Consider the following 27773-nt stretch of genomic DNA (forward strand, 5'->3'; position numbering starts at 1 on the left):
CCCTTCCAACCCAAACCACTCTGGGATTCTGTGATTTCATGAAATCAAGAGTTCAGAGTAAGAAGTTGTCAGGTGTAATGCTTAAATTAAAGACCATTCCCTATTTCTCTCTCATGAATTATCTGACTGAAGAAAGCCTGCAAAGATAAAATTAAAATGAATAGTTCTTTCAAGCTTTCAGGCATTTTGCTCTGTTAACATCAGCATCATTCTGCGAAATTTGGGAAGTAGCTGAAGCTGACTCAGTTTGCAACTCCCCAGTTTTTAATGGAGGATTTGTAAACCCTACACAAGAGTAAAACTAGTAGCATGAGATTAAAAAAACCCCACTGTAATAATTCTAAATATGTTAACATATCTCTGGAATATACTCACTTAAGCAAGGCTATATATCTGGGAAAATATGAGTTTGTTATTTATTATTTTAATCAGAGAAAGGCAGCCAGGCGCATTTTATTCATGGTGAATCTCAAAGTACCTGTTTTCAGGCCATTACTTCTTGCATGGAAAATAGCAATATGTCAGAATTCTTTCTAAGGTGTGCGTTGCATCTGTGCATAAGTGGGTTTTTCTTTTAGAAAAATCATAAATTATAGTTGTTTCCTTGTGATTCAATGCACAGATTCAAGTAATTGTTGCTCTGGGGTCAGTATTTCAATTACAGCATTTGTGTCAGGTGAATTCTCTGCCTGCTTAGATGAGGATTTATTACTTCAGTTGGTGTTAATTTAACAAGTGAGTAGAGGGATTTGCTATCTAATAAAATTTAAAAAAGAAATTTATTTTTAAGAGCCAGAAGATGAAAAAAAAAATAATAAACCCATCTTTATAGCAGAACAGATAAGCAGGTGTGTGTGCTGGGGGGTTTGCATGTGACTGTAGCTACATTGCCTGGAAATTACACCCAATTTTCTTTGGAATTTCATCAAACTGCTGATCAGAATCAGTGGGGGATGTGGTGCTGTGCCACTGGATGTAGATGGGGTGTGTTGCACTGGGAATTTCAATGATTGCTGTGAGCAGGAGATGGATGTGCCATTGCAGCTGGGAGATAATGAGAGGATAAGTGCAGCTCTGACAGCCTTTGGCATCCGTGAGGTGACAGGTGACAAAAATGGGTTGAAACAGAGCTTTTGTGCACTTCTACCAGGATGAGTTCTGCAAGGCCTAAGGAAGATCTGCACAGAGCTGGGGTTTGGATTTCTCATGGACCTGAGTGATTGTGTTTGTTCAGGATCATTCCAGCAGGAGAAAAGGCTCCAGGAGAGCTCCGAGCCCCTTGCAGGGCCTAAAGGGGCTCCAGGAGAGCTGGAGAGGGACTGGGGACAAGGGATGGAGGGACAGGAGCCAGGGAATGGCTTCCCAGTGCCAGAGGGCAGGGCTGGATGGGAGATTGGGAATTGGGAATTCCTGGCTGTGAGGGTGGGGAGGCCCTGGCACAGGGTGCCCAGAGAAGCTGTGGCTGCCCCTGGATCCCTGGAAATGTCCCAGGCCAGTTTGGACACTGGGGCTTGGAGCAGCCTGGGCTGGTGGAAGGTGTCCTTGGTCATGGCAGGGGTGGAATGAGATGGTCTTGAAGGTCCCTTCCAAGCCCAACCATTCTGGGATTTAACAAGTTTGGGGCTATTGTGCTGGGAGCAGGACCACAGCTGGACAGCCTCAACTTCCATGAAGTGAATCCTCATGTGAGTAAAATCATGCTTTACATTTCCAAAGTTCTGGATAAGGACAAAAAGCCAACATGGTTTTTAGGAGGGGAGACCTGAAGCTTTTCCCAGAAGCTTTGGCAGAATTGCAAGGCCACACTATTTTCTCCAAACTCCTGTTTCTTGCTTTTGACTTTTATTTAAATTTTCCCCCTCTGAGTCAGTTTGTTTGTGAAGAGCTTTAACAAGAACAGGACCCTTTCAAACAATGTATTTGTTTGTTGTATTTAAAGATGGGCATGTCTAATGACTGTCCCTCCATAATATTTCCAGCTGCTACTGATGTGTAAATAATGTGGATGTTTTTTCCTGCTCTGTTAGGACCAGGTTATTTACCATTTCCTTCACTTAAAGTAATTGTTGCTGTGTAAAATTCTGTGCTTTGTTCATACAACATTTCTATGCTTTTACTGCTTTTAAGCTGATCAGCTTCAATTTGCTGCTTGGCTAATTTCCTGCTGAATTGAACTGTTTCTGAATTCCTCTTTGTTGGTGTTGAGCTTTAACCCCAGCCTGCAGCTGCAGAGGGATGGGGAGGAGAACTGGGAAAAGGTAAAACCCATGGGTTTAGATGAGAACAGTTTAATAATGAAAATAATAATAATGGGGAAAAAAATCCAGGAATAAGTCTGGGACAGCTCTCCTGGCCATGTTCCCCCTCAGCTTCTTGTGCAGCTCCTCGTGGGCAGAGCATGAGACACTGAAAAGTCCCTGATTTAGGGTAAGCACAGCCAAACCAACCAGAATATCAGTGTGTTATCAACATTATGCTCATCCTAAATCCAAAACGTGCTGTACCAGCTACCAGGAAGGAAATTTACTTTATCCCAGCCAAACCCACCTCCTTCATGCAGAGAAAGTCAAGCTGACTTAACAATACCAAGGAGCTGTGGGCATTTCCAAAGATCTCCTTTATTTTGCTTACTCAGGGACTCCAGGAATGTTAATACATTCACTGAAATGTTATCTTCTTTATAATCTAGTAATTCCACACTGAAGTTGGGCTCTCACACGTCCTGTTGTGTGTGGGGGTGGCAGGGAGGGTTTTGTGCTTGGCAAGGATGGGTCAGCTCAGGCCTTAAATCAATCCTAATTTAAGCAGATCCTCTTGCTGAATTTTTTTTTCCCCCTTATCATGGGAAGGATATTCTGCTTTATTTAAACCTTTGCCATCTCGTTGGACAAGAATCCAGGAGATTAGGAGTGCAGTCACACCAGGCTTTAAAAACAGTCATGCTGAGCAGTTGCATTTCTTGGCTGTTTGACAGGCCTGCAGTAACTGCTTTGGAAAAAAGGATGTAAAGGATGCTACTTCCCTTTCCCCATTTTTTTTCTCACTTGCCCCTTTTTTTCCCCCCTTTTCCTGCCTTTTTTCCCCCCTTTTCCTGCCTTTTTTCCCCCCTTTTCCTGCCTTTTTTCCCCCCTTTTCCTGCCTTTTTTCCCCCCTTTCCTCCCTTTTTTTCCCCTTTTCCCCCTTTTTTTTCCCCTTTCCCTGCCTTTTTTTTCCCCTTTCCCTGCCTTTTTTTCCCTTTTTCCTGCCTTTTTTTTCCCTTTTTCCTGCCTTTTTTTTCCCCTTTTCCTGCCTTTTTTTTCCCCTTTTCCTGCCTTTTTTTTCCCCTTTTCCTGCCTTTCTTCCCCCTTTCCCCCTTTTTTCCCCCTTTCCCCCTTTCTTTCCCCCTTCCCCGTTTTTTCCCCCTTTCCCCCCCTTTTTCACCCCCTTTCCCCCCTTTTTTCCCCACTTTCCCCCCTTTTTTCCCCACTTTCCCCCCTTTTTTCCCCACTTTCCCCCCTTTTTTCCCCCCTTTCCCCCTTTTTTCCCCCCTTTCCCCCTTTTTTCCCCCCTTTCCCCCTTTTTTCCCCCCTTTCCCCCTTTTTTCCCCCTTTCCCCCCCTTTTTTCCCCACTTTCCCCCTTTTTTTTCCCCACTTTCCCCCTTTCCTTTCCCCTTTCCCCCTTTCCTTTTCCCTTTTCCCCAACTTTTCTTTCCCCTTCTCCCCCAACTTTTCTTTCCCCTTTCCCCATTTCATTTCCCTTCCTACTTTTCCCCCCCCCACCTTCTTTTTCTTTTCTTTCAGCAGAAATTAAGTGTCAGTGATGGAAAAATGTTTTCACTGCCTTTTTAAAAAATGTGGTATGTGATTAATCTGCCTTTTTAGTTGCATAATGAACTTTTCCTGGGGTAAAAAAAAACATGATAGAGAAGAAGAATTAATTGTCTTTGTAGAGAATGGTTTTGTTTTGTTTTTTTTTTTCTTCCCCAAGGCATTGACTTTCCTACCCCTTCCTACCCCATCCTTTTCCTTTTCAAGACTGGATTTTGGCGGAGTTCTCCAGATAGGATTTTTGGATAGTGCTGGTGCAGGAATGCCCAGCACAGGGAGCAGATGAAGCAATTCCTGTCCCAGGTGTTGGTAGTGAGTCTCATTTCTCCTGAAGAGCAGAGGAGCATTAATACATCCAAGGAAAGTGCCTCAGCTCAGGGATTAAACTCACTAAACAGCATTTGGACAGGTGGAAGTGCAGGTGGAAGATGAACATCATTGTGCCTTTGGTTGTAGAATTAACTAAAAAGGGGTTGCTTTGAGAATAGGGGGAAAAAACACATTGAAACACTGAAATAAATAAAAAACTTGATGCTTTGAACTGGGAACCAAGTGCTGGAAACCCAGCACAGGGGGATTGGATTTGGTTTGTTGTGCTCATCTTCAAAAATGGGAATACTCTTGGGGCCAGGATTCAGGTAAGGGAAAGAAAGGAGAATAAAACACTTCCCCACTTTGGGTGCTGAGGGATGTCAACAGAAATGCCTGGATATTGAATATGGAATATGATTTCATGCTGATTTTCCTTTCCAGTGATGGGTTTTTCACACAACACAAATCAAGTCATGTTTTTAAAAGAACATAATTTATCATTATTCCCCTTTTCCCCCTGACTGTTAACAGAGAGGGTCAGATATACTTTGGGGTTTAGGTATTTGAAGTTTTTCTCATCCCTTGAGAGAGGTGCAGCAATGTTCATGTTCAGATATGCTGTAAAAATGAGAAGTCTTTTAAAAGCCTCTCCATCTGCTCCTGCAAGTTAAAGCACTCATAAGTGATCCTGTTTCTCCCCCTTGGAGCTTTCAAGCCTTCCAATTCAGGATGTAAAATTAAAATAAAATTCTGCTCTTTCAAGCCCTATTTTTAAGAGTTTTCTTTATGTTTAAAAGCACTGAATTGTCTTCCTTCTGTACTGGTCAAATAGTTGATTTCAGTGGATTGTAGATTTCAAGGCAGAGGTGTAATTCTTAATTTTCTATTTTCTGATTTTCTCATTCTTCTCTAATTTTCTCATCCTTACCTTTCGCATTCAGCCCCAAACCCACCAGAACTGAATTGAATTGAATTTAGGTGGATTATGTGAAGCCCACAGTGTGATACATTTAGACTCCTTTGAGCAAGCAATGCACAGAATTTTTTCATTATAGGAGAATTTAGGTATTTCATAATAAAAACTTGAAATCGAGGGAATTCTATGTATGGAAAAGCAGTAGTTCAGGAAATGTGTTGTGCCAAGAACAGTCTGTATAGGAACACGTTCCTTTCTTTTTTGTAGGATGCGAGATACTGCAAGAAAAGTGGAAGAAAAGTATTTTTCCAATCTTGCAACACACGTGGAATTCCTCCCAGTGGAGTGGAGATCAAAGCTGACCCTCGATGGAGGTACAGGACTCGCTTCTTTTGCTGCTCCAGCAGCTGCAGTCTGCAAAACTCTCCCCAGAACTTCCATCTGTGTTCTCTGCTTGTGCCTTGCTTGGATTTTTGTTTGGTTTTATTTGTACAGCTTTGAACATTTCCATCCCTGGAAGTGCCCAAGGCCAGGTTGGACGGGGTTTGGAGCAGCCTGGGACAGTGGAAGGTGTTTCTGCCCATGGCATGGGGTGGGACTGAATGATCTTTAAGGTCACCCAAACCACTCCATGATTCTGTTTAATCATTCTCCTGGATGTAACTTAAGTCTCTTCTTTTTTTTCCCAGACACTGTGGACTCCATAACTCCGGATAAAGTGCGGGGTTTACGGGATATGCTCAACAGCAGCGCCATGGACATCATGTACTACACCAGTCCTCTTTACAGGGATGAGGTAAGTGTGGGAAACACATTTTTATGTAAATTTTACTACAGCAGGGCATAGGGGCCGAAACAATCTGGATTTGGGAATGTTGGGAAAGTTCCTTTCTAAGGAAAACCTGCATAAAGGGTGCTAACACTTTGTAGGTATGTCGTGGTCACCCATAGTAATCAGGGTTTTAAGGCTGAGAGAAGAAGAAAGACAGCAACAAGCACAATCTGTGTCATTTATTTAGAGCAGAAATGTCTAAAATGGTTCTGTAACAACAGCTTAGAAATGGGAAGGGTTTTAACAGCGTGGGGTTTTTTTTAATTCCTTCATATTTATACCAATGGGAGTCCATGGAGATGAGATTCTTTTTACCTCTGATAAAATCCATGGGTATTTGTCACTTCGTTTTTGCTCTTTCTGAAGACAGATGGGATGGCAGCACAAGCAAACACACCCAAGCCAGTCTGAGCACATTTGTGTACACTTGCCTTGCAGGGAAACCAAAATGATCCCCACTTGGTTTATCAGGGGGCTGTTTATATCCTGGATGCTCCCATCCTACCTTGACCCATCTGTGTAGCTGTTGAGTAACCCCATTAATCAGAGGAGAAAAGCCAGGAATATGATCATAAGTGATAGGGGCCTGTAAGAAATGATAAGCCTTGAATAAATGATAATAACCTGAATAAATGAAGTAGCCTGTAAAACTTGGGTATTGCATCATCCCCATAGCATCCCTCGTGTATCAAACTTACTGGAAAACCCCTGTGGCTGTTTTAGGATGAATTTCTGTAGGAATTGCAGTGTTTTTTCTGTGTTGGCTGTGTTATGTATGGAGTAGTGTTAATCCTTTTGCAGCCTCGGTACCCTGAGCATGGTTAGACTGGGGCAGAGTGAGGCTTTCAAATCTTACCTGGGAATTTGATGCTACCTTTCAGTCAAATTAGGTGTGTTTAAATTCTTTAGACTGGCAACACAGTTTTAAAACTGAAATCTGTACCTCTCTTTCTGCTCAGTAATGCAGAATTCATTGATCAGGGCTCTCCACTGTCTCTCTGGTTTCCCTGTTTGTTGTGTACCTGAAGCCCAACGTGAACTTTAGTGGCAAGCACTGAAAATTTCTCTGGCAGCTTGAAAACAGCTATTTTTTAAGCTGCATCAGAGGCTTGGCATGTCTGTGGACATCTTATGGGAAATGGATCAGTGAGTAAAGTTCAGGTGTGCTGGCCAGCAGTGCATGAAAATTGAATTCATTGCTCAGTAGAACTGCAGTTTTACAGGTTTATCACCATCCCCTGGGTGTGAGAATTGACATAAAAGGAGTGTGCTTAGATCTGATTACCAAATACTGAGTTGGTTTTTTTTTCATCAAATCTAATGAATTTCCTTGAAATGTTTGCAGCAATACACACAAGTTACTCTTCCTTCTCCCATTTTATTTTCTCTGACCTAACTTTGCAGAGTTTAACACAACAGTGTCAAATGGAGCATTCTTCTGGATGATTTTCCCATCTTCAGCGTGTTTTTCTTGTGGCACTTTGCTCCTTCCAGCTCAGGAATGAGCCTTGTCTTTGAGTAGTCCCATGGTCACACATTGCTCAGAATTAATGCCCCTGCTCACTGCTTTGTCACCCCAACACAATTTTTTGTGTTCTCCAGCCACTTCCAGTGCTTTCCACCCAGAAATCCTCAAAGGATCTCAAAAGGAGTTTATTAAATTTGGCTTTGCCCCTGGGAAATAAATTGAGGAATGTGGTGAGCTCGGCCTAGAGAAGAGGAGGCTGCTGTTCAGCTGATGGCTCTCAGCAGCCACAGAATCCCACAATGGTTTGGGTTGGAAAGGACCTGAAAAACCATCCAGTTACACCCCCTGCCATGGGCAGGGACACCTTCCACTGTCCCAGGCTGCTCCAAGCCCGGTCCAACCTGGCCTGGGACACTGCCAGGGATCCAGGGGCAGCCACAGCTGCTCTGAGCACCCTGTGCCAGGGCCTCCTCACCCTCACAGCCAAGAATTCCTTCCCAATCTCCCATCCAGCCCTGCCCTCTGGCACTGGGAAGCCATTCCCTGTGTCCTGTCCCTCCATCCCTTGTCCCCAGTCCCTCTCCAGCTCTCCTGGAGCCCCTTTAGGCCCTGCAAGGGGCTCTGAGCTCTCCCTGGAGCCTTCTCCTCTCCAGGTGAGCACCCCCAGCTCTCCCAGCCTGGCTCCAGAGCAGAGGGACTCCAGCCCTTGGAGCAGCTCCTTGGCACCTCTGGACTCTCTCCAGCAGCTTCTTCTGCTGTTGGGAGCCCCAGAGCTGGACAGAGCATTCCAGGTGGGCTCTCCTGTGACCAGGGCAGGGAGAGAATCCTCCTTCTCTCCCTGCTCCCCACAGTGCCAAGGATGCAGCCCAGGACCCCCTTGGCATTTTGGGTTTTGAGCACCCAGGGCACAATGCTTGGATGGGAAGTTTCTTTCCCCTTCCAAGGATTTTTCCCCACGTGGAAGTATCATAACTTCTTCTTTAAAGCTCCTGACCACTCTTTAAGCAGCTCATTTAAGGGGTTTGCAAGTGGCAGCCACTGTCTCCTTCCAGGGGAAGGAGCCCTGTCCTGTCAGTGTCCCAGGAGAGCACAGAGCTGTCTCAGGGGCACTGGGTTGCTCATCTGAGCCTTCCCAGAGCGTGGTGAGTGACCCCCTCTCTGATTTCAGTTACTGTTTCTTCTCCAGCGTGGCAGGAGAATACCCAAAAGGTGCCTCTGACTTGTGGCATGCGATGTGATACCAGACAGGCATTAATAATTCAGCACAGCCCCGTGGACATCCCAGTCTGGGCTCAGACTGCAGCCAACAGATTCAGCTGGGGTGTTTTTGTGGGAGAGAATTGTGCTGTATCCTCCTCTGTACCAAATCCCTCTTTAAACATTACCCAGGTGTGAGAAAAAGCAATAAATGGGTATTTTGATGCACACAGGCCTATGTCTAAATGAACAGTTATTTCACATTCTGCCTCTGACCTTGCTGGTCCATCTGTGGTAAGGTAATCTTGGGTTTTAGTGTCCTCAGTGGGTGACTTTGTTTCACATCTGTGTCACTGTAGCTTCGTATTTCTTTAATAATAAATGGCTGCAACAGAGATTAAAAAGACCAATTGTTGCATAGTAAATTCAGAATTGTCACCTTCATTAAACTGTTAAGTGCCTTTTTTTTACTGCTCTTCACTGTACTCACTTGCAGGCTAATTGTAACTCTGTAAATTATTGGGATATGTCTTGGCAGAAAATGCCTCTAGTGCAGGATAAATATTATTTACATCCATCATCCCAAGATGTCTAAGGATTTAGTGCAAATATTGCACTATAAAAGTGGAGAAACTTCACTGTCCACCTTAGAATCATGGAATAGTTTAGGTTGGGGACCTTAAGGATCATCTCATTCCAACCCCTGCCATGGGCAGGGACATCTTTCACTAGAACAGGTTGCTTAGAGTCCTGACCTTGGAATGGCTTCATGGTTTGCCCTTATACACATATTTAAAAGGAAAATGAATGACTAACCTCTTGAAATTTTGGAGAGGTATTAAGTTTTACCAGAGCTTTCATCCCTCTTGGATATGAAGTTTTGCAATGGAAATACCATTCTCCTGTGCACTCCTTTCAGCAATAAAAGGCAACTGGTTCAGGCGTGTTTGAAAACAAGATGTGAAGCTGAAAATTTTAAACTGAGACTATTTCAGCATTGGTTTTGCATATCCTGTTGAACCTAATAGTGAAGGAGCTGCTTGGCAGCACTTCCATGGCTGGTTTAATTAATTTGATTGCCCTTGAATGTATTCTCAGCTTTATAAAGTGATTGGTTACTGGCTCTGCCTGAACCTAAACTTCATCTTGAGCACAGTGACTTGTTGGAAATGGGTTAGAGTCAGCTTTTCGACAGCAAGAGGGGTTTTAAGAGAGAGACTCAGATCCACAGATCCTTTTTCTGTATCATCCCTAAGACACGGAGCCCTTCCCGTCTGTTCCCACAGCCACGGCTCATTCTGGCCTCTCATCTGTTGTTGTGACACTCCTCTGGCATCCCTCAGTGATTCCATCAGGGAATGTGACAACTGTTGTCTCCTGGAGGGTCAGCAGCCTCACCAGCTCTGCTAGCACGTTCTCCTGGGCCACGTGGAGCAAAAACTCCTCATCTTCGCTTTCCCAGTCCTTCACAATCCACCCTTGAGCTGCAGCTCTTCCCTTGGCTTTCGAGGACCCTCTTCCCCCTCCAGCTGGCTCCCACTCCCTGTTGCCTGCTGGCTGAATTTCAAACGAGTTTGCACTTTCTCCTGAAGTTCTCTTGACATTTGGAAAGAGCTGCTTGCAGAGCTCACCGTTCCTCAGCTCTCCTTCACATTCCTTTCCCACAAAGCCTGCAGAAACAGTCCTGCTGTTCAGGCTGGAGAGGGTGCAGAGGTCAGGTTTCCTGCACTCCCATTCCACAGGTATTTTATTTTATTTTTCATACTTCTTCAAAAACTGTGGGTGTGGGAAGATTGTCCAGTGAGTGAGGATCCTGGGGAGATGGCAGAGAGAAAGGAGCAGCACTCAAGCTCTGTGTTAGTGCTGTGCTCAGGTGCCAGCAGGGGTTTTGTACTCCTTGTTATCTTGAAAAAACTCATTTCCTGGATTTTGAGAGGAAAATGTCATTTTCTACTCTGGTAATTTTGGTGTGCACTGAAAAGCCCCTTCAACGCCAGCCATGTGCCCACAAAATGGATCAGGGGATGGAGTTCTGGATCTCCTTGGTGTGGGTCCAGGAGGTGTTTGCTCACCACACACAGAGCCCAATTTCCTTCTGCTTTGCCAGGAACATGCTATCCATGCTTATTTATGCTGGTATGCTCAAAGCTGCATTTCCTCAGAGGAGGCTGAACAACTGTTTGGGATGCTGCTGCTGGAATTTAGAGGTTGAACAACTGTTTGGGATGCTGCTGCTGGAATTCAGAAGTTGAACAACTGTTTGGGATGCTGCTGCTGGAATTTAGAGGTTTGCTTTTTTCCAGCTCGGCACAGGATGCTGGTAATGCTCTGCACAAAAGGGCAGCAGCTCTGGGTGTCTCACGCCTTTCACGAGTTCTTGTTCCCATCATGATCCAGCAGTTCAGGAGGTGATAAAAGACATGATTCTGCTGCCCTTTTTATCAGTGTTGTTCAGCCTGAGGTGACAGGGATGTGTCACCTGACTCAGACTCCCCGCCTCATCCTTACAAAGCACAGCCCTGTGCCACCAGGATTCCTGAATGGATGGGATAAGCTGTTATTTTTTGATTTCCTGGAAGCCATGTGCTAGGCAGGCACATAACTGGGAAAGCAGAGGGCATTTTTGGCCTCATCAAGTCCAGCCTCCTGCTCCTTGGTCAGCGCTCTGGGTTTTGGCTTCCCCTGGAATTGCGTGGCCCTCGTGCCAGCTCTCCATGAGTGTGTGGAAAGACCATTCCTTGCTCTGCCTTTAATTTGGTTTCTGAAGGGCAGAGAGCATTTAACCTCAGTTAGTCTGAGCTGCTGCCTTCTGAGCAACTTGATCCTGCAGGCTTGAGTTTCCTGCAAGGAGGATTTATTGGCAAAACTTCAGCTGATAAAGGGAGATAATAATCATAAGAATGGTTTGGGTTGGAAGGGATCTTAAATCCCATCTCATTCCACCCCCTGCCATGGGCAGAGACACCTTCCACTGTCCCAGGCTGCTCCAAGCCCCATCCAACCCGCTCCAATCCCCTTCCAGGGATCCAGGGGCAGCCACAGCTTCTCTGGGCACCCTGTGCCAGGGCCTCCCCACCCTCCCAGCCAGGAATTCCTTCCCAATATCCCATCTATGTTGCCCTCTATCAGTGGGAAGCCATTTCCCCTTGTCCTGTCACTCCAGGCCTTTTCTTGGAAATATCTCAGTGTCCTCAGGCTGCGGCTGAATGAGTGCTGAGGTAGGAGGGCCAGCTGGGAGGATGGGATTTGATACAGCTTTTCTGGAAGGAATAGGAATTGTTGCCTTTGTTACAGTGTTTGATCTGCTCAGTAAGAGACAGGTGAACGTGCTGCATTCCCCTGCTCCCTCTGGGAGAGCTGGGGGTGATGGAACAGAGCAGCCAGAGCAGCTGCAGAGGGAAAAAAACTCAATTGACTGCTGCCTCATTTATTCTTTTGTGATGTATTTGAGCTTGTTTTGTCTGTGGGAGAAGCCTTAGGAGATGGTAAAATGGGTTGGGCAGAAACTTAAGGAATCTCTAGGCTTTTGGGGGGGAAAGCCCTATGAACCCCTTGGATGGAGAGACAGCTCCCACTGTCCCCAAAATGAGCTGGGAACTGGGAGGGAGGATGGAAGAAAGGAGCTAGAAAGAGAGAGAGGGATCTGGTCATGCTGCATTCCTCCAGTCCCACCATTCCTGGGGTTTTTTGGATGATTCCTGCTCTCCTGTTTTGAGGCAGAACCAGCAGGTGCTTCCTAAGCACATAATAGACCCCACGGACCAGCAAATGCTGAGGTTTGGGGCTGGCAGGAGCCCCAGGGAAAGCAGTGGGAAAAGGGCTGACTTAACCAGGAGTTCCTTGGATGGAGGTGCAGTGGAGGGCAGGAGAAGCTGTCAGCAAGCTCAGGATGAGGCACCCAATCACCCTAACCCAGCCATGAGGTGCAGACACGGAGCAGCCACTTGGATGGCCTGGGGTTTGGGAGGCTGAGGAGGGAGTTGTTGTTTTGTTGTTTGGGGTTTTTTTTTTTAATTTAATAGTGAGCCTTTAATTAAGATCTTTTAGAGAGAGTAGAAAGACAAGCTGTGCATAAAAAAATCAGCTCTTAAAAATTTATTATAGTGTTGCCATTTAGGAGAGAAAATTTGATAGGCAGTTTTATTTTTCATGTTTAAATCCAACGAAAAAAATCACTGATTTTAGGCAACGTAAAGTCAGTGTTTTTAGAAGCTATTTTTGTATGGATTCTTAGGGTATATCAAGCTGTAACTACAAAAGATTTGAATGCAGTTCATGTTACATTTACTGCACTAAAACCCTGTTCAAACCAAACTTTTCTTGCACAAGTTGGAATATTTTATGCTTTTTAAGACTTCAGAAAGCAGATCAGGATTAAATCATAGAATGGCTTGGATTGGAAGGGACCTTCAACATCATCTAGTTCCAACCCCCAATAAATATAATCTTAACTTCATATGCTGCTTAACCAAACAGGATTTTAGCTGGGACTTTAAATGAATATGCTTTTCCTTTTCTCTTCCTTTTTTTTTTTTTCCTATTTTTTTCCTTACTCTGCACCAAAAAGGTTCAGTTTCTAATCTTAGGACTGGCACAGGACTGTTGGCAGGACACCAACATCCCTAAGAGCTCACTGCAGGTGGAGGGCTCCTGGTTTTGGCAGAGCAGCAAACCAGACCATTCACAGTGCCTGGAAATCTGGAGCCTTTCCCACAGCAGACCTTCTACTCCACAATTACCTGAGGGATTTGGAGTTGAAGGAATGATCTCCATCGGGTGATTTGGTTGGATTCAGTGCTTGGACTCTGGTCTGCAAAATTGCAAATGTGCACCTATTTGGAAATCCATTTCTTAGTTATGTCCATGTTTGTGCCTAACTTCTCAATAGCAGCAAGTTTTTAAGGAGAAGGACAGTTAAAATCAGGGCTGGACTCAGAGTCCAACCAGGATTTTCCAAGGGTGTTTTGTTTTATGCCCTCAGATTGCAAGATCTGATGTTTCTAATGGAAATGCCATGATGCCAGAAGATTTTTTACCCATTTCTGGCAGGAATCCCCAAACACTTTGCTTTCAACTGATTCTTGCTATTTTGTTGGAGGTTTTAATCAAAACCTTTTTAAATGGAGAAAACCCCAGCCAGCCACAGCTCATCCTGATTGATATTTTCAGCTCCAGCTCTTGCTGAAACCTCTGCCTGTTTGTTCATGTGTGAAAGTTTGTGCCCACAGTCTGTGTAGACCCAAATGGAAGAAGAGGCAGCATCACAGTCAAAACCAGTTGAAAATAGGTGTTCTGATGCTCCTTTCTCCAAGCTGCTGCAAGGCTCTGTTAAGCATTTCACAGTGCTTCAGGCAGCGGGTTTGTTGTGTGGATTCTCCCTCAGTAAAATGTGTATCAAACACTGGCACTTCTGGTGCCATTCATATTTATATTCACTAATGACTCAGGCTCTTGAAAAATCATGCTGAAATTATATGTTCCACAGCTTTAATTTCCCATTGCTAACAAGGGAATGATTTGCACTCTCTTGTTTGTCCTCCTCCCTGCCACAGCCTGGAAGCATTGCTCAGTTTCCATGCTGAGTCTCACAGGCAAAGCTGCCTTTTTTTGGCTTTTTTTTTTGCATTGGCCAGTTCCCAAATCTCATGGTTTTCAGTGTTTCTCTCTAAAATACTTTCTGGGAAGCTGTACCTTTTTATCCTATAATGTAGGATTTGGAGCAGAGAGACTCAGTGAACATAGGACTGATATTTATTCATTGCTGTAGTACTATAGGAATAGTCTGTGATGTTCAAGAACTGCACTGCACTCCTGCTTTTCCCTCCTGGAAGCCTATAACCAGAAAACTGGGTTTTAAGCACTGTTTATATCAAATGTTCACATTCTGGCTCTGTGTGTCTCATTTGTGCCTTTTCTCCTCCAGTCTCATCCTCTTACCTGAGATGAGGCTTTTTACTTTTTAGCAGCATCTTTTCATTCTGATTCCTTGGGAATAATTTCCAGCAGGTGCAGGTGTAGGAAGGGAAGGAGGACTGAAAGCTGCATCTCCTTTTAGCCAGGCAGTGGGGAGGAAAATGAAAGGCTTGGTGAGTTCAAGCCTGCTTTGCTGAGACCCAAAAGCAATTTGAGGATATTTTCCCAGAACCCATCCAGGGTCTCACTGCCATGTCTGAGCACATCCATTTTAGTGGATTTCTCTTCCCAATCCCCTATTGCTCACAGTGATAAAGGAGAAGAGGGCATGACTTGTTTGGTAGGGTGATGCCAAGGTTATGGCAGAGACGTGAGGTGATTCCAGGTCATGTGTGGCTCAGGCTCCTTCCATCCTCCTTAAATTAACAAAGGAGCTGAGCCTCTTGACACAAGAGAAATGTTCAGTGCTGTGGAGAAAATGGGAGAGAATGCAGTGAGAAGGGAAATATCACTGTGCCAGTAGTCACTGTTGTGCCAGTGAACACCAGGTAATGCTCACTTCAGAGGGTGCTGTTCAATATTTCAGGCACAGCTGCCATTTATTGAAGTGTTTATTTCAATTTGATGGCTTGGGCCGTGCAGTGCAGCTGTTTTAGGGTCACCACGTGTCCTTTGTGGTGGCCGCTGGTGGCTCTGGAGGAGAGGGATGAACCTCTGGAGTCAGTGACCATTAGCCAAGCAGTTGCTGCTGGCCATGGGATTATGCTCATTTTCCCAGCCTGAGTGAACAGGAAGGGGTCAGTGTGGGATGGGGACATTCCTGAACATCAGCTGGAGCAACAAGATGTTGATACTAAACTCTCTCTCCTCACCCTCTTGACCCAGCTGGTGAAGGGGCTGCAGCAGGAGCTGAACCGCCTGTACTCCCTGTTCTGCTCCCGGAATCCAGAGTTTGAGGAGAAGGGAGGGAAGGTCTCCATCGTGTCCCACTCACTGGGCTGTGTCATCACCTACGACATCATGACTGGCTGGAATCCAGTCAGGCTCTATGAGCAGTTGCTGCAGAAGGAGGAGGAGGAGGAGCTGGAAGAGCGTTGGATGAGCTACGAGGAGCAGCGGTTGCTCGAGGAACTTTACATAACCAAACAACGGTAATGGCCCCACTGCCAGGGATTAAAGGAGATAACCACATCCCTGGATAACGCCCTCTGGGTGTTTCCAGAACCCACCAGGGCTGTTATCTTTGGTGGCTGATGTTCTTCTGCTGGGGCTGGGTGGTAAATGCTAAACACAGCACTGGGCAGGCACAGGGAGCTCTGAATCCACACAGACTCACGGAATGGTTTGGGTTGGAAGGGACCTTCAAGATCATCCAGTTCCAACCCTTTGCCATGGGCAGGGACACCTTCCACTATCCCAGGTTGCTCCCAAGCCTCATCCAACCTGGCCTTGGACACTTCCAGGGTTGGGGATATTGTGCTGTGAGACACCCAATAGACAGAGAATCTAAAAATAGCAACTTCAGTCGTTCAAGTGGGACATGACAAATCATGAATCGCAGTTTTTGGTTCCTTCCTGAAACCAATCTTGAGTATTGGTGGTACTTGGGAAGCATTCATTTAGCAGCAGCTCTGCTGTGGTGGGAATGAGGATGTGTCTCACGAGGGATGGGTGCAGGATGTCTCTGTCAGCTGCAGGGCTGGACAAAGTGAAGATTTCGGAGAAAAGGGAAGTTCAGAAACCGAATGAAGTGTTGCAGTGATAAAATGACCTTTGAGGCATATCACAAACATGTGATAAGGGAGAAATGGCCATTTTCACACTCGTGCTCCAGCTCCTCAGGCATCCTCTGAAGTGCTTCCACAGAAATCCCAAGTATCATTTGACACTGGCACTTCTGCACAGAAAGAGTGGCTCTCCCCTTTGTGAGCAATTCAGTGTGAAATGATGGAAAATCGACTGCTGACATCCTGTAACCCCTGGAATTCTGCTGGGGCTGGGGAACAGTTTTACCCATCCATACATGTGCTTTGTATTGTAGCTGCTTTTTTAAATTCAGGCCAACCAGAAAAGCAGGTGAACAACCTTTTTTCATGGTAGCTGAAAGGGTGGGGCACCATCCTCCAGATATTCCACCTCCATACAGAACTCCATAATGCCCAGACCATTTCCTGGGGCTTTGTTGTTGTTTGGGGATTTTAAAACAAAATAAAGCAGGTGATTTGGCTGCAAAATCACCAAGGAAACTGGAGGTGAGTCAGCGACTCCTGAGGAAGAAGGGTGGGCATGTGCTTGGGGTGGTGAACAGGGGAATTGTCATGTCTTGATTGATTCCCTCTGTGGCCAGAGAAACAGGATTTGACAGACATTGATGCTTAATCAGTTGAGCTGCTCCAGGAAATACTGACACCATCACTCTCTCTTCCCAGCAGACAAAACTGTTGGACCCCACAGGAATGCCTGTTTGGATCAGAGAGGTTAAAGCTGCATTTTTTATTGGATCTCAGAAAGATCTCTATTTTCCAGGTTGAGAGAGATAGAAGAGAGGTTACATGAGTTAAAGGCATCCACCATATCAAAACCACCTGTCTTAAAATTTAAGGTATGTATGTTTAAGAGGTTTCTACTGAGTTTTTCTGCTTGCTGTAAAAATACACCTGCAGTATGAGTCATTCTGCTTACTTTTGTTTTTTCCCTTGTCCCTAGACATGATTTTGGTAGAATAATTTGGATGTTGGATGAAGTGTTGTGTACATATAGTATGTAAACAGTATTTGGAGGTTCTTGTTGTTTACTGCAATTCTATATTTGTAATAAATTTCGAGCAACCTGGTCTAGTGGAAGGTGTCCCTGCCCATGGCAAGGGGTTGGAATGAGCTGAGTTTTAAGGTCCCTTCCAACCCAAACCATTCTGTGTTTCTGTTATATATGAAATTATATGTAAACATATATGTAAATCTATAGATTATAAATATATTTAATACATAAGCCTAGTTATTATATCATACACACACACAATTCTGTGGGAAGGTAAAACCCATTTGGCAGATTACATCAATCACATATTTGAAACAGTTTCACTTCTACTCCACTGAATAATCCATCTTCCTTGGGGACTCCTTCTGACATGTCACATCTCTGAGCAAATCTGATTGAATTTCCTCCAGGAGTGGATTTTCCTTCCAAATTATTCTGCTCTGACAGTTAGCACACTTTCAATCTCATGAAGCAGATTGCTTGCTAATCAGCTGTACAAATTGCTAGAATTCCTTATCTTTGGGAAAAGGCATTTTCCCGCTCCTGGGTGGGATGTGCAACACTTCTGAGTTGCTCAACTCCATCCTGAAGTATTAAACCATAAAAATGTGACATGATAGATGAGAATAAAACGGATTATTGTTTCTTAACTTGCCATTTTTCTTTCCTTCTGAGTTCAGAAGGGCTCCTGGAAGCCAAGGTCAATGTTGAGCCGTAAAAAAAGAGGAAACCAACCATAGTTGATGTTGTCACAGCCTTCTCCTTTTCATCACTGCTTGAAAGCATGTGTCAGGCTATTATCTCTCCCATCAAGGAAGCTGGAGTCAGGCTGGTCCTCCCCCAGCTCTGGGAAAGATTATTCTTCACTCAGTTATGTTTAAACTGAAGGGTTTTTGGACAGTTGCTTTTTAGATGGAGAGGAGAAAAGAAAGGGAGAAGAAACTTTAGATAAAGAGGACTTTATCTACCTAAATAGATGAGATAGATCTGTAATCTTCAGGTAGCATTTCCACTGCAGTACATCCTTTTTCTTGACCTTACTGACAGAGGGAGATGTTTTGTTTCTGTGAAGCTTCACATTGGTGACTCCCATTGTTTGAGACAGAGCTCCAGAGAGAGAAGCTTTCCTTGGAAATGATGGCAAGGGAGGATTCCAGCAGGGTGAATCATCAGCAAACCAGTCCAGCACACCATTCTTGACTGGTTTGTTGAAAGGAGCGACCTTGTGTGTGCCAACCACCATCCCTTGGCTCTTCATGTCTGCTCTTCTATGGACTGAAAAAAAAAATTAGGGTTCCCAGGATGAGACAGAATCACTGGTGCCACATGAAGGAGAGTTGAGATTGATGTTGAGCAAACAGAAAGGTTGCTTTTGGCAGGACAAATACAAGAAGAAATACAGCAGCTTGCTTGGTTCGTGCTTAATATTAGAGGAAATGAAATTATTATTGACTTTATGGGGAGGAGAAACCCCACAAAACATGAAGATAGGGGGTGTGCTGTACTCTAATAAAATATTGGACAAGCCACGAGAGTGGGAATTTGAGGGGGAGGGATCTTTGTCTCTCTTCCTCTGCTTCTCCTCAGATGGGATGATGGAATAATCCCAACAGGAGCTGTGGGGGTTAAAAGCAAAGCCAACAACCCACTGTAAATGGAAAGCTTTAGAAGCACAGCCTTCTCCCACCAGCCTTGCAAGAGGAGCTGGAGTTAAAGGATGAGGGGCTGAAGAACATGGGGAATGGTGAGGCACCAACCCCTTTATGCCCTTGAGGTGTGAAAAGAGGAAATTTTTTATTGTAGGATGATTTTCAGTCACGGTAGGGAGGAGGAGAGCAGGGTGTACCTCAGTTTTCCTTAGTACTGACATGGAATTCCACTTAAATCTGGACTTGGAATGTCCTGTCCCAAAGGGCTCCAGGGTTCCTCAGCACTTCTCACTCACCCAAGGTTACAGAAACTCTTCTGGAGGAAGGTCCAACCTGTCCTTCACGTTCCTGTGTGCCCAGCACGTACTGATGCACAAAAGGACTCCTCTGCCTCACTTCTGTTGACTCATTCAGCTTTTTTTTCTACTTAATTATGAAAATACTGCAGTGCTAAGTTGAATGGATGAGTACTTGGCTCAGCTTCTGCTTAAAATACAAATAAATTCATTAAGTCTTCTGTTTATGAATCCCAACCAGGAGAGAAGTGCTGCACTGAAAGGTCATTTCCTAAACATGTCTCCTGTGTTACTGAACATTTACAGGAAAATGCCCCACTCCTTCTTCCAGGAGAAACACCAAAATTAACAAATATTCTCTAGAAAGATTTTGATCTTCTGTTCCTGTTAGGTTTTCTAACACAGCAGCCTGATCTTCAGCCCCCTTGCAACAGCACTGACAGTCTAATGCCTGCAATTTAAAGGATTTGGGGTTTAGAATCATAGAATTAAGGTTGGAAAAGACCTGAGACCACTAAACCACGTCCCCAAGTGCCACATCCACATGGCTTTTAAATCCCTGCAGGGATGGGGACTCCAACACTGTTTATCAATAGAAATGATGGGACAGCAGTGGAACAAAAGCCACGCACTGTGTAACCACTGAAACCTTTTGGGGGTTTTCCCAGCCTCTTTTGAGTGTCCTCTGCTAAGTGCAAGCTGGCAGGCACTGTCTGATTCCTCCCTAAAGCAGAAAAGCCATAATTGTGCCCTTCAGATGCTCGACACAGGAGTATCAGATGCACAGGGCTAGAGGTTACTTACTCCATTTAAAGGATTGCCCTGGGAATGTCTCTTTCTGTTGTGTTTGAAGATGAGAAAGCTTTTTGTCCAAACTGCCAGAAGGTAAAGTCTGAGTGAAGCTTGGGTTTAGGAAAGGAAAGCAGCTTTGCAGCAGGCTCAAGGGACCATTTTAGTGACAGAGCAGTGCCTTGCTGCATGTGACATGGAATAACCATGCTGAAGGTCCAGTTTTCTTCTTTTTCCATCAAGTTGGGACTTCTTTTGGAAGGAAGAGGTGTGGTACCAGTGCCAAGGCAGAGGAGGAGGAGGAATGTTTTGTGCAGCACTGGAATCCAAGAGATGAAAAGGACCATTATTCCTGCGCCCTCATTCCATGTGCTGACATACAGGGAAGGCACATGGCATCCCAAGGATCCTTCATGTGCACTTAGCAGGAATTCAGCAATTTCTGTTGCTGGCTGAGCATCTGATGATGGTAAAATTAATTTTTCAAATAAGAAAACAAAGGTTAAAAGGTAGTTTTGGCTTAGGGAAATATCTTTTACCACAGAGTTTTCCATTTGGTGGTTTTAGGAGGCGATGCCCGAGGGTTGGTAGTGGGGGTTCAGTGTTAAATTCTGACCTTGGGTTGGTTGTAATTAACCCTAAAAGCAGGTTCAGTGACTTCTCAGATGTGGCAGCTCAGATTTGCTCAGTTGGTGTTGGAGGCAGGGCTTGAGAGCGAGGTCCCAGCAGCTTTGGGTGACATCAGAGTGTCTCAGTGTGCTGTGCCTGCTCCTGGGACATGGTGGCACTGGTGACAAGCACCATTCTGTTCACTTAACACCAGGTGTAGCAAGAAAATCATGGAGCACTTGGTTAGGATAAGAATGAGGAGGCGTGGTAAGCTTGGGCAGCTCCAGGAGAAATCAGATTCATTATATTTCCATAGCCTCTCCCAAACTCTCCTTGCTCCAGCCTTTCCAGCGCTGGTGGACCTCTCTGAGTTCAAATACCCAGCTTGATTTTTGGTTTTCCAACTGTGTAGCACCCCAACATGCAGCCAAGGGCAATCTAACCCTCATTTATGGGTTTTATGGTGTTCTCCCCTGTTTGGGCTGACTGAGACTTTGAGTCCCTCCGTTGAAACCAAGAAATCAGGTGGAGAGAGAAATCAAATCCAGCCGTGTTAGGAAGCATCATTTCCATCCTCATTAACATGGATGAAATCTCTCCCCAGGTTGAGAATTTCTTCTGTATGGGATCCCCACTGGCAGTGTTCCTGGCCTTGCGTGGGATCCGTCCCGGAACCAGCGGCAGCCAGGATCACATCCTGCCCAGAACCATTTGTAACCGATTATTAAACATTTTCCATCCAACAGATCCAGTGGTGAGTCTCTAATTGCAGTGTCAAGCTTTTACCTTGCCTGTTTTTAAGCTCTGGGATAACGTGGGATCTTCAAAGTGTGTGAGTCAACACAAGTATGTTCCAGCAGAGGTTTATGTGTTAATGGTTTTTATACAATGGCTTGGGGGTTGGAACTGTAGAATTACATTTCCTACAAATAATTGCCTTAAATAACACATGTTTTGCTTCTCTTTTCATAGTAATAAGCATAAGATTTGAGATTATTCTGATTTTTTTTTTTTTTTGCAAAGAAATAATCCTTCTTCAGACAAGGATTTTGTGTTTAACTTCCTGACTTCCATTAAAATATCATCATCTTTCTAAAGACATTTTTGCTGTTAAAAAAGACTTCACAAGCAGATACTACGGAAAATCAAAGACTGGTTTTTGGGGTTTTTTTCCAAAGGATCCTAGGAGTAAAAGTTTGTTGATTATATTTGGGAGAGGATTATTGGTGTAGCTCTGCCTTTTCCTCATTCCACAGCAGCCAGTGTTGGCTGGTACCAAATCAGGTACTGAACCTTTGATCTGCATCCCCTTGGTAACTTCTTTGCTGCAAGTCTCATTTGGAATTTCATGTAGAACAGCAATTTGGGGATACTTTCCTATTTAAAGGAGCTGAATTTTAATGTATTCAGGTGGGAATCCAAACATGCTCATCTCAAGGTCACGTTCAACTCCAGCTATTCCAGAGTTTTCCCGGATTGTCAGGGACAATTGGTTCCACTCTGCGAACAGTAACTTCACTTAGTTTTAAAATAAGGAAGTGCAGGATGCTTTTCTACATCTAAGTGGACAAAGAGAAATAAATAATCAATGGGAAAATGTTTTTTAAATAAACCTAATTCATGGTTTACACAGGGATCAACGAAGAGCCATCAAACAAAACGTTACCCAGCCACTTCCTCCCTCTCTGTTGTGTTAGAATCAGCTTAACTTTACAGAAAGTTTGTTCTCTCAGTACAGCCATCTGTTAGTAACCTGTGTGTTGGTAACAACGTGTAGTACAAGTGTTGCAGAGACAAGTGCAAAATTGGGTTCACAAGCAGCTGATTAATCTTCCAGGCTGTGAAACTAAAAGTGAATCAGACCATAACACCACCACTGTGTCACCTTCTAGGCTTTGCTTACTGCAGATATTCTGGATTTGAAGCTGGAGAGAGCTCTGGATGGGAAGGGAAAGTGGGGTTTTTTTCCCCAGTCAGGACACCCGGGAATTGATCTTTGCTCCGAATTCCCCTTTCAGGCCTACAGATTAGAACCCTTAATCCTGAAACACTACAGCAACATCTCACCTGTGCAGATCCACTGGTACAACACAGCCAACCCCCTCCCTTACGAGCACATGAAGCCAAGTTTCCTCAACCCCACCAAAGAAGCTACCTCAGCCCCGGACACCGAGAGCGCCTCGGCAGCGCCCAGCCCCACCACGTCCCCGGTCATGGTGCGGCGCCACTACGGGGAGTCCATCACCAACATTGGCAAAGCCAGCATTTTGGGTAATGCCCCCTCTGTCCCTGGGATGGGATGGCAGCTCCTCTGGGAGCTTCGCTGCTCCCCCAGGGTTGGGGTACAGCCCTAAGGAAACTCGGCTCTGGAGATGGGATGGGAGCTGGGGGTGTTCAACTGGAGAGGGGAGGGCTCTGGGGAGGTCTTGGAGCTCCTTCCAGTGCCTCAAGGGGCTCCAGGAGAGCTGGAGAGGTTTTTTGGACAAGGGATGGGGGGACAGGACACAGGGAATGGCTTCCCAGTGCCAGAGGGCAGGGCTGGATGGGAGATTGGGAATTGGGAATTCTTCTCTGTGAGAGTGGTGAGGCCCTGAGGTTTTCCAGCACAGCTGTGGCTGCCCCTGGATTCCTGGAAGTGTCCAAGGCCAGGTCAGAGAACCTGGGATAGCAGAAGGTGTCCCTGCCCATGGCAGGGGATGGAACTGGATGATCTTTAAGGTCCCTTCCAACCCAAACCATCCCACGATTCTGTTCCCATCTGCTGCACAGAATCAAAGAGTGGCTGAGGTTGGAAGTGACCTCTGGAGATCATCTGCTCCAACCTCCAAAATCCCCTCTGGCAGAGGATGATTTCAGTGAGTTCTGTAGGTGTCGGGTTTGGTTTAATCCCAGCTGACATTTGCTCTGAAATAAAAACCAGTTTATGTTCATTGGAGACAAAGCTTGGGGGAGATGATGTAGTTCATGCTATTGCTGCCTTATTTTTGTCTGCCTTATTGAAGTAACATCTCGGTGATTTAATAGTTTCCATTCTGCTTCATGGAAAAAAAATTAAATTAAAGCTTGTTTTCTGATTCCATTTCCTAGTATTGGCAGATAGGAGAAAAATCACACCATGTAACCCATTACAGTTACCTTTAACTCATGATTCTACAACAGGAAATTCGGGCTGGTTTAATATAAAGTCTGTTCCTTTCTGGCTTTCTTAGTCAAAATAAGCCCTGGTTTAAGTGAGCTTAAATTCCCTTCACTGGAGCTTATGCTTGAGCATGCACTTGCAGTTTTTGTTGACTCAAGGCTTTTCTTTAGCTCTCTGTGTGGGATTTGGGAGAAGCCTAGTGCCAGGAATCTTCCCAATCAAATAAGTATAAAAAAGCAGTTTTTCCTCAAGTAGAAATATGTGGTATTTCAGAGCAGAGTGGCCTCTTTTTTGGGGGGTTTCCATAGTAACTTCAATATCTTGTCCATGAGGTGGCAGCAGAGTCGGGATAAAACATGACATAGCTGCTCTTAACTTCAGATCCCTCTTCCTGAGCAACCAAAATAGTCCTTTTAAAGGATGATGTAACATTTTTAAAGGTCTGTGAGGGCAATGGACCCTTAATAAGAGAAATGTCTTAAATGTGCTAACGGGATTTTTAAGTGCAGAAGGCACCAACGTTGTTAGAAAGCATTTTTGTCTTAGACATTTTATGAAAGAGGAATCACAACACATCCTTCAAAGTACCAGATTTCTCTCTGCAGATGTATTTCATGCAATTTTTTTTCTCTAAATACAGCTTCCAAATTACAGCTTTTGCTTGTAGACGAGATGAGCCTGGGGATAAACACAGCACACTCCAGTCAGATGTTCCCACCCTAGGAAAGCACCAAGAGTGTTTTGCATCACTCAGCTCTAATGAACGGGTGCTGCAGTGACTTTAATTTGCAGTTTGATTGATGCACCTTGGGTTGGGTTTTCCCCTCTGTGCTGGATGCAGGAGCTGCAAGCATCGGGAAGGGCCTCGGTGGGATGCTCTTCTCCAGGTTTGGCCGGTCCAGTGCCACCCCCCAGACCATGGAGACAGGAAAAGATGGACCTGAGGGGGACGAGAAGAAGGCCACAACTGTTGGGACCCCACCTTTACCACACAGCAGCTCGGGATTCCTCGAACCTACAGGTGAGTGATGCCCACCCTGTGGATCCAGGGAAGCAAGAGTGGGGTGCAGCTGTGTGGGGTGGGGGGCTGGAAATGCCATAAGTGCACATGACAGGATTTGCTATTGTGGGTTTGCCCTAAAGTGATGAATATTGACTATCAAGGCCAGCTTGGGCAGGGCTTGGAGCAGCCTGGGCTAGTGGAAAGTGTCCCTGCCCATGGCAGGGGTGGAATGGGATGATTTTTAAAGTCCCTTCCAAGCCAAACCATTCTGGGATTCTGTGAATCTGCTCCTGGGTTGGATTGGAAGGGACTTTAAATCCCATGGGCAGGGACACCTTCCACTAGCCCAGGCTGCTCCAAGCCCCGTCCAGCCTGGCCTGGGACACTTCCAGGGATCCAGGGGCAGCCCCAGCTTCTCTGGGCACCCTGTGCCAGGGCCTCCCCAGCATCACAGCCAAGATTTTCTTCCTAGTAGCTAATCTAACCATGCCCTCTGACAGTCTAAACCCTTTTTTCCACCTAAACTCCCCATTCCACCATGCATTTCCCATTCTGAAGCAATCTGGATTTTAGGACACGTATGACTGGAAACAGAAGCTGTCCTTGTCCTGATCTGAACTGCTCAGAACAGAAAGTGCAATTTGAGCAGCTGGGTTTTTTGAAAAGCATAGGTACTTCCTCTCAGGAAATTCATCTTTGGATTTATTTCTGAACTCCCCTTGGCACTGCTGCAGGACACAAGGGGGTTTTTGCAATCGAAGGAGTCACAAGTGTCCTGTGACAACATCCACATGATGGATCGCTGTCTGTTCATCACTAATTTCAACACAGAACCTCTCTGAGTCAGTGTTTGAGGGCAGGAAGCTTCAGGTTAGACATGAGGGAAGTAGAGAAGCAGTACAGGAAACATCACAGAGCTGCCGAGGGAGTCCTTTCGGGGAGGGTGGGTTTGGGACATTGAGGGCTTCCTGCATGAATCCCACATCCCTCCATGCTGGAAGCCCATCCCTGCTCCATAGAAGGAGAAGGTGGAGCAGAGGCCAGCTGGGCTGGGAGCTGGATGATGCAATCCCCACCAAAGGCTGTGCTCGCTGAGGGCTGTGGTGGGGTTTGGCTCCCGCCCAAGCTCCCGTAACGGCCTCTCGGAGCCGGCTGGGGCGGCCTTCCTGCCCAGCCACTGGGGTTTTTTGGGATAAACTCTCCTTCTTGGAAAGGACTGCGCTTGTCTGCTGCTGTTCCAAGGCTCTGGCTCCCTCTCCTTACTGCAGAGTGGGGTGATGCTCCTGGGGAAGCAGATCTGTGCCGCGTCTGCCGGCGCTTGTGCGATGCTCCCTTTCTGTGCTCCTCGAGCCAAGAATTAAAATTCCTTCCAAGTGGCTTTGATAAACGGCTGCATTTCTGACTCACTCTGGGACTTTGGCTTTTGTAGCTCAGCAGGCTTTTAGGTTTTTTGTCCTTTTTATTTTATTGCTCCTCGTAGAGGTTTTCTGACCGCTGCAGTGCCTTAGCAGTAGGTTAACATTGGCCCAGTTAAAATGCAGTGGTAATTACTTTGAATGTGGCATTAATCAGAGAAGCCATTGAAATAAAAGGGTAACTGCTGAAATATACTTGGAATAATCAGGATATTAAAAGGGCAGAGCTGTGGAGGGATGACTTTGCAGGAAGAGCTTGTAGTATTGGGTGTAGTCTCCTTGTATAGACACTAAAAATGCAAGAAATCCATTTATTTCAGAAAGTTTCCTAGTGGGGCCTCAGCATTTGCTGGATATTTCTCTGTAGTTATCATAACAAGTGTAAATAAATACATTTATAGAGTTACTATAAGGAAAACAGCTGCTTGATAAAAAGCTGTCTTTTCCCAAGTTTTCGAATCACAGAATCATTCAGGTTGGAAAAGACCTCTAAGAGCAGGTTTAGTTTCCATGTTTTTTAACTGAACTCAGCACCACTCTTAGGTTTATGCCAAATACACGGGCATTAAAATGTATTTATATATTATTAAATTTTGATTTAGTTGAGTGCCCTGTGAAATGTAAACACAGAGAGGTTGCATGTGTTGTTTGTGCAACAACAGAATCAGAACCTGAAGCTGATGGGAAAGCAGGCTGGTGTTTTTGCAGCTCTAACATCACTCTTGTTCCTTTTCTTGTTCATTTTCCAGTGGAACTGGAGCACAGGATCGACTTTGAGCTCAGGGAAGGTCTCGTGGAGAGCAGATACTGGTCCGCAGTCACATCCCACACTGCTTACTGGTCATCTCTGGATATTGCCCTTTTCCTCCTCACCTTCATGTACAAACAAGACCAAGAAGAGACTGACAAATCCAATTTAGACACTATTTGAATTTCGGACTGGGGACAGGAGAGGAAACTTCACAAACCAGTGGCACAAAGCAGATGTTTTACTGCAGAGCTGCAGGACCTGTGGCATGGAGGTTTCAGGTTTAAGTGCATGTTTGGGGGTTTTTCCTATTTCTAAAGAGGAGAGGTTATTTGTATTTCAAAGCACTTTATAGTTTTCAATGTTTTGCAGTGCTGACTTAGACCTGAAGGGATTCCAAATTCCTGTCAACGTGGACTGTACAAAGAGCCAAGACAGCGTTGTAGCATCCCGTGAGCAGTTGTGCTTGGGTGACATCCTTGTTAATGACCATAATTGCTGTTTAGTTCATTAAACTACTAAAAAAAATTTAGTGGATTTAAAAAAAAAAAAAAAAAACCAACAAAAAAACAACAAACCAAACCTGAATTAATTTCCATTAACAAAAAAATACATGTTCAGTGCAAACCTAAACCTGCCATGTTCTGATGTTTTATGTAGCCGTGAGTAACAAGCGGTGGTGTCATTTTTCCAGGACTTTAGTCAGCTCCACATCCAATTATCCCCACATTGGAAGCCCATTCTGACTGCTGGCTTCTGAGGGCCTATCCTATGTGACACATTTAGAAACTAATGCTGAAGAGAAGAAAAAAAGCATGAAGCAAATATTTGAAATACTGTAATTATAATTTATTATTCTCTCGAATCGTTTCATTTTATTCCAGTGTATAAAACATTACTTTTTTACTGGTTTCTTTTGACAT

At 45.0% G+C, this 27773-nt stretch overlaps 1 protein-coding gene across 4 annotated transcripts in view; it reads left to right on the plus strand.

The window, feature by feature from the left end:
• DDHD1 (DDHD domain containing 1) overlaps positions 1-27423 on the plus strand; it is a 60661-nt gene extending 33238 nt beyond the window's left edge. For 3 of the 4 annotated variants that reach the window (XM_082284115.1, XM_082284116.1, XM_082284117.1), the window contains 8 exons: positions 5303-5409; positions 5725-5831; positions 15331-15596; positions 16972-17047; positions 21150-21299; positions 22564-22816; positions 24526-24705; positions 26852-27423. In XM_082284115.1, coding sequence (XP_082140241.1) covers positions 5303-5409; positions 5725-5831; positions 15331-15596; positions 16972-17047; positions 21150-21299; positions 22564-22816; positions 24526-24705; positions 26852-27033 — 1321 coding nt within the window. In that variant the 3' untranslated portion in view covers positions 27034-27423. Of the gene's footprint in view, positions 1-5302; positions 5410-5724; positions 5832-15330; positions 15597-16971; positions 17048-21149; positions 21300-22563; positions 22817-24324; positions 24505-24525; positions 24706-26851 lie in introns of those variants that run through there. The other variant, XM_082284118.1, reaches the window with a different exon arrangement.
• The last annotated feature ends 350 nt before the right edge of the window (positions 27424-27773 follow it).

This window comes from Coloeus monedula (genome assembly GCF_965178545.1).
Source record: "Coloeus monedula genome assembly, chromosome: 6".
In the NCBI taxonomy this organism is placed as follows: Eukaryota; Metazoa; Chordata; class Aves; order Passeriformes; family Corvidae; genus Coloeus; species Coloeus monedula.